This window comes from Nuphar pumila, chromosome 2 (assembly GCF_984573655.1).
Source record: "Nuphar pumila chromosome 2, dmNupPumi1.hap1.1, whole genome shotgun sequence".
NCBI classification, from domain to species: domain Eukaryota; kingdom Viridiplantae; phylum Streptophyta; class Magnoliopsida; order Nymphaeales; family Nymphaeaceae; genus Nuphar; species Nuphar pumila.
The window spans coordinates 113,079,546-113,097,230 of record NC_143250.1 but is presented as its reverse complement, the minus strand read 5'-3'; the positions used below and the strand labels follow the sequence as shown (position 1 = coordinate 113,097,230).

The 17,685-nt window shown below is 40.6% G+C and overlaps 1 protein-coding gene across 1 annotated transcript; it reads left to right on the top strand.

The window, feature by feature from the left end:
* The first annotated feature begins 347 nt into the window (after positions 1–347).
* Positions 348–2,103, top strand: LOC149846790 (serine/threonine-protein kinase Aurora-3-like). Its single transcript, XM_089992486.1, has 7 exons — positions 348–533; positions 644–790; positions 878–973; positions 1,059–1,154; positions 1,539–1,753; positions 1,838–1,910; positions 2,005–2,103. The coding sequence occupies exons 1-7, from the start codon at positions 348–350 to the stop codon at positions 2,101–2,103; spliced, it is 912 nt and encodes a 303-aa protein (XP_089848612.1).
* Positions 2,104–17,685: the final 15,582 nt, after the last annotated feature.

Below are 17,685 nucleotides of genomic sequence, written 5' to 3'. Positions count from 1 at the left end.
TGTGGACCATCAATGGGTCATTAATGCTAGGTCTGGATCTACTCGAGTCCGACCCGTTCGCAGCCTCTTATTCAAATTTCAAGACGTAAGTGGCGATACCAACGTTACCTCAGTGACCGGTTAGACGTGTGAAGTTAACCGGAAGATCAGGTTACATCATATATAATATAACCGTTACAGAAGCCTTCCAAGTTCGAACGCAACCGTCTCTCTCTCTCTCTCTCTCTCTCTCATCTGTGAAAACGACGCCATTGTGCCTCCAACAATCTTTGTGGGTTTTGTTCATTCTTCGGTGTTGTCCCCCTCCTCTTGATGGCGAATGACAAAGAGAACAGACCAGCGGGTTAATGCCCCCTCTTGAATCCCTCCTCAACCACTCATTCTTGCATAAGCTCTACTTCTCATCAAACAAGAAAATGCAGGAGTCGAAGAACAAGCAAGCCGTAAAACCATGGCGCCTCCAGGATTTCGAGATCGGGAAACCCCTAGGCAGAGGGAAATTCGGTAACGTCTATCTCGCCAGAGAGCGGAAGGTATCCCACCCCCTTTTTTTTTCCGGTCTTGCACATCAATCTTTTTCTTCCAAGATCTTCCTCGCTTCGGATTGAACATTACGATAGACATGCGGAATTTCTTCTTGCAGAGCAAATATGTTGTTGCTCTCAAGGTTATCTTCAAGGCCCAGCTCCGGAAACACCAGCTCGAACACCAATTGAGGCGAGAGATCGAGATCCAGAACTTCCTTCGCCACCCGAACATTCTGCGCTTGTATGGTTACTTCCATGATGAGGTCTGATTTCGCCTCTTCCTTGTCTTGAATACACAATAAGATGCCCCAAATTGACACATTCCTTTTCATTGCTACATGCTCATTCAGGAAAGGATATTCTTGATTCTTGAATATGCCGCCAGGGGCGAGCTTTACAAGGAGCTGCGGAGGGCACGGCACCTGCCTGAGAAGCGTGCAGCCACTGTACGTTGCTTTGGATTCTTTGAGCATTGCTCCCCAATTCATTTTTCTTGTTCTAAGAAGATTCAGGATTTTGTGTGTACTGCAGTACATATCATGCCTTGCACAAGCATTAGCTTACTGCCATGAGAAGCACGTAACCCATCGTGACATCAAACCGGAAAACATACTGGTAGACTTGCAGGTACTGAGTCTGTTCCCTGTTCTCCTTTACCAAAGAACCCCATTTGTGCTTCTTTATGTGTGAAGATTATTGAGAACATAATGCCCTTACTCTTGCTTCTTTCAAGTATTATATGATGCAATCAGAACTAACATGAAAAATAAACTTCCCTGGATTTAGAAAAAGATGCAAAAATAACAAGACATGTAATACGAAAAATCTTCAATGCTAATACCATTAACAAGAAAGCGCAGACGAAAACAGATACAAGATGACTGAAAGTACCGACTGGTCATGTTTGTCTACAAGCTATTCAGTGCAAGAACATAATATGTGGAGATTGGTTTGCATATCCAAAGTGGACTATTTTAGCTTTTATGAGGTTAACTATGCCTTACTGGACAGGGTCGGCTCAAAATCGCTGATTTTGGATGGTCTGTGCACTCGAGAATGAAAAGGCAAACCATGTGTGGGACTCTGGATTATCTGCCACCAGAAATGGTGGAAAACAAGGCACATGATAACACTGTCGATAACTGGTGTTTGGGCATACTTTGCTACGAGTTCCTGTATGGTGTAACACCCTTCGAAGCTGAGAGCCAGTCGGATACTTTCAGAAGGTCAAATCAATTACTTATGCTCCCCTATGAAGCAGCTTTCAATATTTTTAATTAGAAAGAAAACTGAAGTTATTTTCCTTGCAGGATAATAAAGGTTGACTTGAACTTTCCTTCCACTCCTTCAGTATCTGCAGAAGCCAAGGACCTTATCAGTCAAGTGAGTTAGTCTATTGCCAAGTATATGCTATTTTGCTGAGAAAAAGTCACTTATATTCAAACATTTTGGTGTTCGTTTTGATTTCAATGTGCAGCTCTTAGTGAAGGACTCTTCAAAGCGGCTATCATTACAGAAAATCCTCAAGCACCCATGGATTGTTCAAAATTCTGATCCAACCGGCACATGTGCATAGGCAAGTCAGTAAGTGATTTATTTGCTTGTAGGTATATGCATGGCTAGCAAGCACTCTGCTGATGGTTTTGGCATGCAAATCCAAAGAAGATTTTGAAATGCTATCAGCTGCTGTGCTCATTTGGCATCAAGGCAATTAACCCTGCAAATCTCACCAAAAGAAGAATCGTTAATTCTCTCACACTGCAGACGATGTTCACAGCAAATTCATTGCCTTCGAAGACTGTGACTGAGAATACAAGAAATAACTCTTTCTGTGCCATTTTTCATTTTCATGCTTAATTCTGTGAGCTTTGCTGCTTTTGGCCAAATATCTGCCGCAATACAGATAAGTTGTATTTTTGACCGATTTGAAGTAAAGTCTTGCAATACACAAGTTGCTGGCCAATGCATGACCCGTCTTCAAGTATTTATTACTGTGTCGTGCTGAAGCAAATTGTATATTCTTGTGATCCCAAAATAATTAGCCCATTGCTTATGAAAAATGAATTCTTCTAACGAGCAGCAAATCTATAATCAATTCATATGCTCCACGATGAAATGCATATGAAATCAGGAAAGAATTCAACCTGATATTGTCCTTTCAAAGTCTCTCTTCAACAAGTTTCTCTTAGTTTATTGCCCAAGCTCATGCCCAATCTTGGCCCTACATCCATCAGAATGTATGCAACTAGAAGTATCTATAAAGTCCATTCAATCCTGTTAGTTTTCAAGTCAGACAGTGCAGATTTAGAGTCTGGACCCCGGAAAGAAATAGCTCCACCACTCTGGGTGGGAAGTGCCTGAAGTGTGTGAAGCAGCATAATCACTGTCATCAGAGGCGGAGCTGGGGGGGGGGGGGGGCAGGAGGTGGGCTGTGATGGTTATCCATCGCTCTGAAGTGACCTTGAAGGGTGGAGGATCTCGGCAATCTGCCTGGAGCATGCCTGCAGCAAGATGTTCATAACCTTGAGGAGCGAAGTTGGGTTCGGCGTGTATCTATGGATCGCGGAACCATCACAGTACACCTCTCTATTAGGCATGAATGCAAGCAAGAAATCGTAGGTCAGGAAATCAGATCCTACGCCGATGTGGTAAAGACTATCTCAGGAAGGTATTGTTTCTCAAAAAATCTTCTTTATGAGGATCAATCGAAATCATATCCTATTCTTGAATCGGAGTATTTTTAAATGGCAATATTGGGATCCTGTTGCCATAATGAATTGTCGAGGATCCATTTGGGAGGAGTGTGGTCCTGCCCCTCCCTGATTGCTCTTCCCAACGTTTCCAAGAAGAGGAGGAAATTGAAACGCCCTCCCCTTCCTTGGTGACGTGTGGAGCTGAATTTGGTACAATCGGGTCCCCTGTTACTGATCTGGATGCAAAACCCGATGCCACTATGATATCAAATTTGTGGATCGATCTGGGCTCAAACCAATACATGGACCCGAAATCAATCAATGGACCCAAGGGACTGGATCTGGAGTTGCCGACGGCTATGGTCCATAACACCGATATTGTCGTACTACCTCCATCTCCTGGTACGTTCGAGGTATTGCTTAATCGTGAGTGCTTTGACGATGAAAGCACTCTTAAAGAGATCCTAGATGCTATCAAATTGAAGATGGGGCATACCTCTTGCTCGTCGATCTATGTTCGGCAGGCCCATGTCTTAAAATGGGATCCGTCTTCATGGTGTCGAGGTTATTAACAGGTACTTTTAATGAAAATATTGATATGGAATGCCTAAGGGCTGCATGGGCATCATAAACAACACTATATATCGAGCGTCATAGCTCAAAAACGCCCGAACATCATTTGCATCCAAGAAATAAAAATTCAGGAAATTGATTGCTCATCCATGGAAGGATTATAGAGGGTGGAGGGGTTGCAATTTTGTCTCTCGCTCGTCAATAGGGATGGCAGTGCACTGGGGGAAAGCGGGGCCCCGCCCCACCTCGCCTCGCCCCATTTGAACCGGGGATGAAGGGTATGAAACGGGGATGGAGGCGGGGACGAAGGTTAAAATCCATCCCCGAACGGGGATGGACTTACACTTTTCCCCGCCCCGTCCCCGCCTAGCCCCGCCCTGCCCCATCCCCAGTCCTTCTAAAGGATGGCAATAGATTACGGGGAAATGGGGCCCCGCCCCGCCTCACCCTCGTTTGAACCGGGGATGGAGGACATGAAACGGGGATGAAGGTGGGGTGGAGGTTAAAATCCATCCTCGTGCGGGGATGGAGGTTCTAATCTTGAGACGGGGCGGGGGTGGAAACCCTGTCCCCCACCCCCGCCCCGGTCCATTGCCATCCCTACTCGTCAATTGGACGGTCTGAGGGTATTTTAACGGCTTGGAAGGATGGCCTACAAGGTATCATTGCTCATATAAGAAGGTTTTCTTTATCGGTATTTTTTTCTCGCCAGCTAATGCGGATATGAATTTTTTCCTCACCATGGTTTATGGCCCATGCACTAGTGCTCTTAAAAAGGATTTTTGGAGCGAATTAAACAAAATTAAAGAGAAATTGGATCCTTTCATGTCATCCAATTGGTGTATTGGCAGAGATTTCAACTCTATTCTCTGTTTGGAGGACTCCAATCGACCTCAAATCTACGCCAGACATATGCAAAAGTTTGTGGCATTCTTGGATGTGGCTCAATTATCGAAACTCTCAATGCAAGGATCACATTTTACATGGTCAAACGGGCCCTGCCAGTGATGAGGAAGATTGATCGATATTTTGTTACTACACACATGCTCCAAAGACTACATGACATGTATGCACCGGCGGATCCTATCTCAGTATCGAATCTCACCCTACTATTTGGCTCTCATGGGGTGGGAGGAAAAATCAACGGAATAATGGCTTTTGAATGGAAATTTGGTGGCTAAGGGCGCTAGATTTTTTAATCCTTATAGGGGAATGGTGGAACTCGACTTCTAGTAGTGAAAAATAGGCAACTAAGTGAATCCATATAAAGCTTGGGTTTATGCGAAGTAAGCTTATAGAATGGAACAAAACAAAATGCTTGGCAAGGTTTAAAGAAATTAATGATTGGGAGGAGCAATTCAAGGTGCTCCAAAGGCGGGAGGAAGAAGCTAGTGATGTAGAAATGGCTTCAAATCTGAAAATTGAAAGGCAAAAACTTGTAAACTGTATTGGAGAATGGTGGGTGAGGGAGTGGAAACAAAGAGCGAAAGCACATTGGCTCAAATCAAATTAGATGAATACTCATTTATTTCATCTATGTGCTTCTACAAGGCGAAGATTGGTGATTGATGGGATTAGAATAAAGGAGTCTTTATCCTTCCTAGTGCCACCGAATTCTTCAAGGCAAGGTTCACTAAGCTGATAGAGGTGGATTACGATATCTCTAGTATGGGCTTTAAATTCATAAACGAAGGAATGAGAAACATCTCTTGTGCTTTCACCTTGGAGGAGGTCAAGAATGCTATTTGGTCTTTTCCAGCTGGCAAAACTCTGGTTTTTGATGAATTTCCTATTGAATTTTTTAAGCATGCATGAGAATTTATTAAAGGCTTCCTATAAATGATTATGAAATTTCACTCAAATGCCAAAATCTCAAGTGTCATGGGCTGTTTTACAATTATTCTCATTCCAAAGGATCTGCAAGCTGAAGAGATCAGAAGGTTTAGACATATTTCTTTGGTGAATACCTCTTATAAAATTATCTAAAAAATTTTAGCATCAAGAATCAAGGGCGTTATCTGACATCTCATCTTGGATCGGCAAAGTGCATTCATTCCCAGACAGCGCCTTCATGATGCATGTGTCATTGCACACGAGACATCCATTCCATAAAGCTTCAAGGTACGACATCTTTTATCCTTAAAATTGATCTTGAAGAAGCATTTGACTCCTTAGATTGAAGGTTTTTGTTATCTTGCTTACATATGATGGGGTTGGGAGATAAATGGAAAAATTGGATTAATGGATTTCTATTTGCATCCTCGATAGTGATCTCTCTTAATGAAAAAATAGGTGATTTTTTCAAACCTAAATGAAGGTTGCAGCAAGGTGACCCTCTATCACCTCTTCTCTTTATTATGCCTATGGAAGCGCTTTCTGTGATGCTATCTCATGCGGAAGAGGGAGGTATGTTTAAGGGGTGCAAAGTGTCAACATCATTGTTTATCTCTCACCTACTCTTTGCGGATGACTTGTTTATTTTTTAAAAAGTTACAAAAAAAAATATGTGGGCACTTTGGGTGGTACTCAAATGTTTTTACAAAAAAAAAATTGCCTTCATGTAAACGAAGGAAAGAATCAAGTTATGGTGATTAATGACCCCATTGAGGGACTCACCAAGACTAGATTCGGCTATTTTTAATTGTGACTTTGAAACCTTGCCAATGAAGTATTTTGGCCTATCACTTCACTTGAAATATTTTTAGAAACACGTTGGATTTAAAATGTGTAGAGTTGACTTAGAGGGTAAGGCCCTAAAGGGCCTTATTAATTGAACTTTGTACTTTGGCTTTTAATTTGCATTTGGCATTGGCTTTGGATTTGAATTTGGCCTGATTGAGTTCAATCTTGGTCTTGGTCTTGGCTTGGCTTTGACCAATCTTTGTATCACTCTTTTTGAGCTGTTTTAGACCTCATAAAACCTCTTTAAAAGAGATTTAATACTTTTTTTAAAAGGCAAGTTGGGGTTAGGTAGACCCCTACCAGTTATACAATCATACCATTGGGATCAAACTTGCAGCATCCCAACAAAAGGTGATGTGCACTAGAGCCCCCGTTGGTGGATTTAATATTTTCTTAAAGGAGATTTAACACAAAAAATGATCTAGGAGGTTGACCAGCCCGTCAATGGTCATTCTAGACCATAATTGAATTCACCACCTAGGCCAAACTGCTAGCCCAAAGTTATGGATGTTAGTGGGTGCATGAAGGGCTCTAAGAGCCATTAGTGAGGTGCATGCATGGCTTTAAAAGGCATTATGAGACATGCTAAATATTATGGTCAATGAACCACTGAGGACCTGTTGACCAAGTTGTCCACCCAGGTCTATATATACCCTGGAAGGTCCCTTTGTCTAAGCGTTACTTAGCATGGCTTGGTTGGTGCAAACTTTCTTCTTATTCTTCTCACTCTTTTCATTTCTCTATGTTTTCTTTGAAGTTGTTCAAGGTAATCATATTGTGGTGGCTAGTCTATTCAGTGCTAGGATTGATATTGCACATGAGGTGTAGGCTTGGTTGTATCCCAAAAGCAAAGTATTCAACTCTATTGCACCTTGATTCAACTCCAATGGAGAAACTATTGCTTTTAAGAAAATGTCATTGTTGTGTGCCTCCAAGCCAATTCGATTCTTGCCATCACCATGGTCACCATTCAGATCATGCATCTTGTTATTCAAATTACATATATGGAGTAGTTAAAAACATATCACAAAACATACATGATAGCCCCGATAAATGCAAAAGAACTATGTTTGGTTTGTTTAAAGTGAAAGCTACTTTAGTGCCAACTATGGCAAGACCAATGAAAATTTTAATTATTTTTTGAGGAGTCTTTTTTTAATTAAGGGGACGATTGGTTGGATCATTCAGAATCACTTTCTCAGGGGAACCTGAGAAAGGGATTCTAATAGCCTGAATTCTCATATTCAACCAAACATGAGATTTTAGGCAACTCGTGATTTCAAGCAATCAGAATGATTCAAAATCACGACAACACGTGAAATTCTAAATCTCACGGGTTGCCTAGAGATTTAGAATCAGGCACCCGAACGTACCCTAAGAAACACATTTTGGTTTCCTTTTAAACACACAGGCTAATCAATAGCAGACATGAATACCATCTGGGTGAGTCGCTTCATATTTATTTAAAGCTGAAAAAACCAACATATTGCTTTATACAATAGCGGGAAACATATTAAGTTAAAAATTGTACATGCAAAATGATTTAGGAGAAATCTATGGCATCATGTTGGATGAATTCTAAGTATGATAAGAAACAGAATGTGATCATAATTTGGATATCATGACAATACCATGATAAGTTTTTGAACTCTGGATAGTGCGAGTATTGAGAATCATGGTATATACATTTGGCTCTCATGGCCAAGTGAGAGATGTTTTCATGAGAGTGGGTCAAGGTACACTCATGCAGTTGTGGTCATTTGACCTCATGTTTGCCTAGTTTAGTAATTTCTTAAGTAAAAAACTTTGGCAAAAAAGAGAAATGGTGAAATGCTTTCGTTTCTGCAGGGGGGTTGCTTCTAGAAAGAGTGAGGTGAAGAGAAGAGTTACATAAGGATCAAAAGAATAGAATCAAAGATCAAGGAGAAGAAAAAAAATTGAGTTATCTGCAAGAGTCTCTCTTTTTGATAGAGGTTATCTACCCATGTCGATCACTACTCCAACGATACTATAAACCAGTTTATTACGATAAACAAGTTTTTGGTGGTGAGCATGTAAAATATTTTTAAAAACCTAATTAAAAACTAGGTATTGTGATATATCTGGATATTTTATGATTTAAATGTTGCATTTTGGATTGGACTGGATCTAACCTGGATGTGACCCATATTGATATGGGCACATCAAGGGACATATGTGGGTGTGGCTTTTGGGTTTTGAATATCATAATTGTTCATTCATGCCCATTAGGGACCTACACTAGTGCTCATTATGGACCTCCACCAAATCTCCCTATAAATAGGAGAGATCCATGATAGCATGTTGAGAACCACCATGTGAGCATACGTGGTTGTTGAGTGCCACATACATGTGTGATTTCTCTCTTTGGGTTAAACAGTCTTGCTCACCTTTTAATATTCTTGCCTGGGCTCATTGAGAGCATCAATTGGTTGAGGACAACAGCGACCACCTGCATCCATCGAAGTGCTATTCAGATCGTCCAAGGTCGTATCTGATAAGTGGCTCTTTCGCGATTTGTTTAATGCTAACACTAGGTTATGAGCCCACATCGTGCTTAAAATGCACATGTTTGGGGTGTGGGTGCGCCAACATCCATGCAACACTCGCCAAAAAATTTGTCGGTGTTGTTCTCTTTCGTTGGACTCTCATTTGGTTTTGAGATGTCAGATGGCGATGGGAAAAGCATTGACAAGCAACCCATCACCTGCCACAACCATTTCAGCTAGCCATTTGGTTGGTTGACGTTGGTCATCTATCGATGACAATTGAGTCGTTCTTTACTGTACATCCTTAAATTCTGGCCATCCCTAACAGAGGATCGATGATCTGCTAATGAATCTGAGTTCATTGACATTTAGGATCTTGTCGCAGTGATTTGAGCATTATTGAAGTTATATGGAGGGTTTTCGGTGGTTTCATAGAATTCTGACATTACTATGTCCATGCAGAGTCAGGTGCCTTGATTTGCATTTTTCAGTGAATCAACGCAGAATTTGACAATGGCATCAAAACAAAAGTTGTTGGAATTAAATTCTGAGCAGCTTTTGTTCAAACTTCGTCGACATTTGATAACTCCAACAAACTGCATTTTGGGAAGAGCATTCCTCGACCTGTTAGGGGGTTCCAAGTGGACCGAGATTGTGTCTGACCCAGTTGGACCCACTCTAAGACATGAACCCATTGGGGGTTCTGGGTGGATTATGTATTCTCCCAACCTAGTAGGATTTGATCTGTGACCCAGAGTCGTTAGGGTCCTGGGTGGATTGGATCCATGCCCAACCCAATCGGACTCGAAGCAGGTTTGAGCCCACCCCGAAGGCACCCAATCTAAACTCAAGCCCAGTAAGTGGTTTTCGGATGGACCGGGTCTGAGTTTGACTCAGTCGAACCCGGTCTGAGACCTAGACCCATTGGTGGTTCCGGGTAGATAGGGTCTAAGTCCAATCGGTCAGACCCAATCTGAAACCTGGACCCGTTGTGTGTTTCGGGTGGACCGAGTCTAAGTATGACCCAATCTGGGAGCCAGATCCGTTGGGTTTTTGGGTGGAATGGGTCTAACTCCAACCTGATCGGACTCAGCCTAGGACCTAGATCTGTTGGGGTTCTGGGTGGACAAGTTTGAGTTTGACTCGGTCGGAGACCCAAACCATTGGGGTTTGGAGTGGACCATGTCTAAGTCTGACCCAATTGGACCCAGACCCATGGATCAGTTTGAGTTTGACCTGGATGGACCCGGTCGGTGACTCAGACAGATTGAGGTGTCAGATCTGAGTTTGATCTGGTCAAACTTAGTCTAAGACCCAGACCCATTAGGGGTTTTGGGAGGATCGGGTTTGAGTCTGACCCAGTCGAACCCGAACCCATTGGATTTTTGGGTGTAAGTCTGACCCAGTCGGACTCAGTCTGCTACTCAGACCCTTTGGGGTTTTGGGTGGCCCAGTTTGAGTTTGACCTAGTCAGACCCGGTCTAAGACCCAAACCCTTTGGGATTTCAAGTGGACCAGTCTGACCCGGTCCAGGACCCGGACCCATTGAAGTTCCGGGTGGACAGGTTTGAGTGTGACCTCGTCAAACCTGATTCGAGACCTAGACCTGTTTGGGTGCCTGGTGGACCAGATCTAAGTCTGACTTGGTCAGACTCGGACTAAGACCAGACCCATTGGGGGTTCCGGGTAGATCGGGTCTGAGTCCGACCCAGTCCAAGACCTGGACCAGTGGGGGTTCTGGGTGGACCGAGTTTGAGTCCGGCCTGGTCTGAGAGACTACCATTGGGGATTTTGGGTGGATCAGGTCTAAGTCTGACCCGGTCCAAGACCCGAACCCATTGGGGGGTTCATGGTGGACCGAGTTTGAGTTTGACCCAGTTTGAGATTTGGACCCGTTAAGGATCTTGGTGGACCAGGTCTAAGTCTGACCCAGTCTGGGACCCGGACCCATTAGGGTGCCAGTTCTGAGTCTGACCCAGTCCGAGACCCAAACCCATTGAGGGTTCTGAGTGGATCGGGTCCAAGTCTAACCCGGTCTAAAAGTTAGACCCATTGAGATTCTGAGTGGGTCGAGTCTGAGTCCGACCCTATCGGACCCCATCCAGGAGTCGGACCCATTGGGGTTTTGAGTGGACTGGGTCTGGTCCCGACTTGTTAAAACCCAATCCAAGACTCATTAATGTTTTAGGGTGGACCAGGTCAATAACCATTGGTCGAATCTGGTCCAGAACCAGAACCTTTAATCCATTAAGGATAGAACTGGTCCAAGAACTGATACAGTCCTTCTATGACCGATTTAGGGGTTGTTGAGACCGGTACTAGGATTTCTTGAACCGATTCAGGTATTTTAGAAGTTGGTTCATGCATTTTGAGACTAATTTGGTCCTTCGGAGTTTGGTTCAATGGTTTATGACACTGGTTCAACCTCTTGTGATCGATTCAAGGGTTTTCCTAATTGGTTCAGTGGTTTCCTGGATCATTTCAGAGTTTTTGTGATTGGTTCAAAGCCTTTAGTGACCGGTTCAGGGTCTTTAAGGACCCGTTTAAGCAGTTTTAAGACCTCAATCCTAGTTATGACTCATGAATGCATGTCTTTGTCATTGATCTCATATTTTTTGGTAATTTTAATATGATATAAGGAGTGTTTCATGTTGTTTTTAGAATTATCCATGATTATTTAAGCATGAGATTATGAATTTATGCACTTTATTTGTATTATGACATGGTTTACATGAACTTGCGGTAAACAATTTTGAACAACTCACTTTGGTTATCACCAAAGTAATCTAAATTATGTTGATTAAGGGTTTTGTGGACTGTGTTGAGATTGAAATTTGGCATTGAGATTGTGTGTGACTTTATGAAACAATGATTTTTCCAAAAGGTAGGTCATTGTATTCCAAATTCACAAAAGGTGTAATATTAGATGTGTACACCAGCCTATGAAGTATATTCATACCTAAAATTATAGTGTCGAATTGCATCTAATTACATGATCTACGAGTTTCACCAACTGAAGCCAATTTCTTAAAAATTGAGAAGGCAAAGCAACTTTGAGTATTATTATTTTCACAAAAGTGAAACGATAATAACTCTATTATGCTTGCCTTAGAAAAGGTGAATAATAAAAGGTCACATGTTTACCTTTTCAATATGAATCTCGTATGGAACGATTAATCTCTCACTCATACAGAGAATAGTACAACTGAGCATAAGGTTGTCTATGAGAAGTGAGAGCACTCAAAAGGTTGTCTATAAGAAGTGGTAGCTAAGAATATTAGAGTTTCCATCTCTCATTGTAGGACAGTGAAGGAATTTCTAAAAGTTATTGAGGCAGAAATTCTTGTTTTAAACAAGATTTTATCTCAGGCTATAAAGATTAAAAGCTTTATTTTGGGACTTGGTATTGTGAACTCTTTTGAGAGCTCATTGAAAACCTTGTATGATAATGAAGTTGTGTTCTTCTTGAATAACAAGAGCTCTAACTCATGTTGATTTGTTGTTAAAGAAAGAACTGAGAATCATCATTTAGTGTGTATTAATACAATCGGTATGAAAGAAATGATTGTAGATCATTTTACTAAAATGGTAGCACTGTGATTATATTCTCAACATGTTATGAGGATGAATCTATTTTATTTCTTCTTATGTATGACAATACATTATGGTTATATGTGATTAAAGGCTTCATTTTGAGTCTTCGTATTGTGGACTCTTTTGGGAGCTTATTGAAGTCCTTGTGTGATAACGAAGTTGTGTTTTTCTCGAATAACAACAAGAGCTTTACTTTATGTTGACACATGGAGTTAAAATAATTTGTTGTTAAAGAAAAAACAAAAAATGATTTAGTGTGTATTGATATAATCGGTACAAAAGAAATGATTGTGGATCATCTTACTAAAGTGCTAGCACCGAGATTATATTTTTAGCATGTTATGAGGATGAGTTTATTTGATTCCTTCTGATGTATGACAATACATTATATTTATATGTGATCATATTTACGAAATTAAATTGATTCGCTATGGTTTTTATACATTATTGATTTTGTGTAAAGTATCTCTTGTTTGGGAAGAGAGAATAGCAGAATAATAATATTAAAATGACCAAAAGAATGAGTTAGAGACCAACCTATTCATAAAGGTATTCTTAACATGCTAAACACTGAAAATGAATAATATTTTAATACATAAAAATATGACATCTCATATAGAGGTGTTCATCTCCATAACTCGTATAATTCAATCTTGTGATACATAATAGCATGTGAACTCATGTAAAAATTGAGTCGAGATAACAATAATGAACCTTAATGAAGTGTTTTTTTATGTCAATGGGTCAAGTGAGAGGATGTTAGATTTTGAATCGGATCGGATCCAACCTAGATGTGACCCATATTGACATGAGCACATCCAGGGACATGTATGGGTGTGGCTCTTGGGTTTGTCTCTTGAGTTTTGGAAGTTACAGGGCATGTCCATTAGGGACCTCCACTAGTACCCATTAGGGACATCTACTAAATCTCTCTATAAATAGGAGAGATTCATAGACTATCATGAGGGCATACATGGTTGTTGACTGTCACATACGTATGTGATTTCTCTCTCTGGGTTCAAGGGTCTTACTCACCTTTCGACATTATTGCATAGGCTCATTGATAGCATCGATCGGTTGAGGAGAATGTCAACCACTTACACCCATCGAAGTGTTGTTTGGATTGTCCAAGGCCACATCTGGTAAGTGGCTCTTCCATGACCCATTTTATGCTAACATTAAATACCATGATATTTTATGTTTTATTCCATTTTTTAAAATGTCATCAAAGGATATGGATTAAGAAATAGGCAGATTTTTTAGGGATTCAGTTGGGGAAGTCAGTGAATATTCAAGTTGCTTGGCATTTTCTACCTCTTTTTTATAAAAAGCTTCTTCTTTCTCATATTCATTTGTTATCTTGCTTTTTACATGTTCTTTCTTACTTTTTACCTTTCAACTTGTTAGTTGGTCGTGCTTAACTGCTTGGAGAAGCTCACGTTTTCAACTTTCTTTATCTAATATTATGTTAGTTCCCAAAATCTTGTCTTTTTTCCATCTTTTTCATTTTTCTTTGGTAGGTTGACATAGTACCTTGGTGCTTCATGATAAATCCATGCTGTCTCGAGCTAGCTTTTTCTTTTCATGTTAATGTATTTGCTTAAGCCATCTTTTAGGGTGATAAAAAAGTTAGGATAAATTTCATGCATAATTTCTTTAAAAAAGGATAAATTCCATGCGTGATACTTTGATTTTTTAAGGCATTATCTTTTATTAGGTAGTTGTAAGTACATAATTTCAAACTACATTAAATCTTGTGGTTCAGTACTAATTCACAGGGTGGTTCAGATCAGGGTCAGAGGAAACGCCCATGGGCTTGGGACCAAAACACGGCGCTTTCAAAATGCACAGGAAAACACTCATTTTGATTGGGAAGCGCACTTCCCACTCGTTTTTTGATCGTTTACCACAGGCTTTCCAATATTATGCCACAAATTTTTGTTTGTTTTTGTTTGTTTGTTTTTTTTTGTTTTGTTTTTTTTTTTTTGGGGGGGGGGGGGGGAGCTTTTAACAAATTTTGTTTTGGCCTGATATTAGAAAATTTTGATTCCTCTTTGCTTTCAACTCGAATCCTAGGTTGCTTTCTTCTTTACTTCTCACTTTCGAGACGGTTTTCTGTTTGCTTCTAAGTTGTCCCGTGCTTCTTGCTTCTTAAAATTTTAGAAGTGTCTCGCTTCTCACTTCCGCTTCACGAATCACTTCTCGCTCCCGCTTCTTGGTCTGACAACTCTGAGTCAGATTAAATAATTCAGTCAGGCTGAGTCTATATTTTTTTCTTTTTTTTAGAGAGAAGCGGTAAGCACATATTTTATTAATGAGAAAGGGCGGGATTAGGGCAATGAGATATCAGCCCTCATCTTAGCCAAAACAGCCGAACAAGCGAGGAAGATAGGCTGGGTCCAAGAGACATCCATCCTAGGCCATTTCAGTATGATCATTTTGAGAATGTGTAGTAACAAAGTTTGATGCCGGGGTTGAGCGACCCTCAAAAGTCCTATGATTTCGCTCCCTCCAAACTGCCCACCATGCAGCACCTCCATATTGTACCACCTGCTGCATATAGCTGAAGTGCTGGGTTGGGTTGATAAACAAGTCTCTCGCGAAGTACTCTACCCGGATATGCATCACCTACAATTTCAGGACTACTATCAAATTCTGCCGAGAATTGTCTTGTTCCCTGTTTCAAGCTGTTCTGTCACTGCTGCATTCAGTTGGAGTGATTTAGGTTTTCTTTTTCCTTTTTTTTGCGGGTGAACTGTGGATACAAAGAGTATTGCTCTGTTTTATACACAGTGATTAGCTTCACAACCGGCTTATTCTAGATTAACACGATTCTGAACATTTCAATGAGTCTGCTCATGGCACTTGGAATAAAAGATTGGAAAAGTAGGTAATAACTCAAATGTAATGATTTCTCTATAATTTCAATAATAGAAAGTTGCCAATAAATTAACGATATTCGAATTTGGATGGTGACAAAGCTGATGCTAGATCCACTTTTTTACATGTAAACAGATTCAGATATCCATTAAATTTGGGTATTTCTCAGATTCTTCAGCAAAAAAATCAAAACCATATCCTCATCCAGTTACCAAATGCGACTAAATAGAATAGAATTGTCAGATATCAGATAAAATCTGGTTCAGTCATAAAGACATTAAATGTGAACCACTTTTTTGGATTTATAATCTGAATAAACCACACCCAGCACGAAGACCTGGTCGCGTTGGCTCAGCCTGCCAAACCTACGGTCATCGTGCCAGCAGTGTAAAACTCTGAGTCTTGGACCCCGGGGTCTATGCTAAGCGTTGGTTTGCAAAGACAGGCAAAGGCCATGGGAATCGAACCTTGACTGCCCGTCTAGCAGCAAGGCCCCACCCCACTACGCCAGCCCCCCCTTGGGACAATTAAATGTGAACCATGAAAACAAAAATTCTAAAATTTATTTATTTTTATTGTTTGTGTCACTTCTATTCAAGTCCTACCCTACCTCTTAAAGACATTGGTAACTAGTGTACTAATTTAAAAAATCACAAAATTAATATATTAAGGAGAAAAAAATATGACCAGATGGTACTTTCACCATGGACGTGGCAAAAAGATGTCCGTTTTTAGGCATTGTATGGAGGGAGGTGAGATCCGCTAGAATAGGGAAGGTTGAGCAGGTCAACAAGGAATCCTTTTTCAGTTTTCTTTATTTTTAAGATGCAAACCAAGAAAAAAGGATATTGTAAGCTATATAAATATCCAAATTGTCTCCTATTGATTCTCCTTTCCTTTTGTTGGTAATCTCATTCATCCCCGACGCTCTGTTATTTCTTTGCTTGTTGATCTTCTTCTCTGAAAGGTATGACTGAAAATGATCTTGCTCAATATTTCATCATGTCTTTTGTGTGGACATAAATCAAGTCTATCTATAGTTTGAGTTTGCTGAATTTGTTTCTGAACATGCTTGTCATTTGATCATATATATATATATATATATATATATATATATATATAGAGAGAGAGAGAGAGAGAGAGAGAGAGAGAGAGAGAGAGAGAGAGAGAGAGAGAGAGTCATTTGAGTATCATCAATCTTGGTTGTTTAAAGTTAAGATGCACAAGATATGTTGGTCATCGTTTATTTAGTAGTTTTTTGAGAAACTACCGATTTGCTGTTTGGAAGACTTGAATTGGTGGATCATTGCTGTTTCCCCCATCACCCTCTGCTGTTTGGGAGCAGCGTGTTGCTGTTTCCCGAATGCCCTCTGTTGATTGAAAGCAATGGTCCGGTCAAAATACTGCTTTGAGGATGGAGTTGTCAACCTCAACATCACATACCATTTACAAAAAGGATGCTTTGGCAAGTTTTCAACAACACATTTTGGCAACCCATGAAAACGGTTTTCTTCCTCCCAAATGCAAGGTTTCCAAACAGATCTAATGGGGAACTCCAAATAATCTTCCCTGTCCATCCATCCCATCAATAAATTGACTGCTAAAGGTTTCTATTACGGAATATTAATGTCAGAAATACTGTAGGATATAAAATTATTTGCTGACGGAAATTTCCGCCGAAGCCGCAAATCTCCAGGTGGGGTCACTGACACCTAAGCCCTTATGGAGCCCACCAGTTAAGTTATTAGGTTGGATCCTGACTCGAGTCCAGTATGTTAGGAAATTACAGGATGGGGCCTGGGCTTAGCAGTGATCCTGATAAGTTAAGTGGATCAGAATGAGTAGGAAACAAATTCCACTGAGACCCGGTCCACAGCTGCCCTGCTACATGCATTCTTCTGAAAATAACTGGGATCTATTTGGTTCACTTATGAATGGATCATTATGATCGGATTTAGACATAGATCTCGATCCCCTGAAGTAGGATCCAACCAGTACAGAACTGAAATTGACAATTTGGATGCTCTTATTGAAAAAGTTTTTCTAATTGAACATGATTAACTGCCCCAAAAGCAACAATGTGAATTACAGCTTGGTCTCACACCATGGGTCTTATAGACGGGATGCTTGATTCAATTTAATTTTGGCTGTAAACATGTCGCGTTTGGGCTTTGTATTTGGCTGAAATGGCATCAGATTGGGTATTTGATTGGGATGCAGATGAGGGGC

Coding starts and splice junctions, on each gene's coding strand:
- LOC149846790 (XM_089992486.1), top strand. CDS start 348: ATGCCCCCTCTTGAATCCCTCCTCAACCACTCATTCTTGCATAAGCTC. Junction 534..643: donor ATCTCGCCAGAGAGCGGAAG/GTATCCCACCCC, acceptor TTCTTCTTGCAG/AGCAAATATGTTGTTGCTCT. Junction 1,754..1,837: donor CAGTCGGATACTTTCAGAAG/GTCAAATCAATT, acceptor TTTTCCTTGCAG/GATAATAAAGGTTGACTTGA.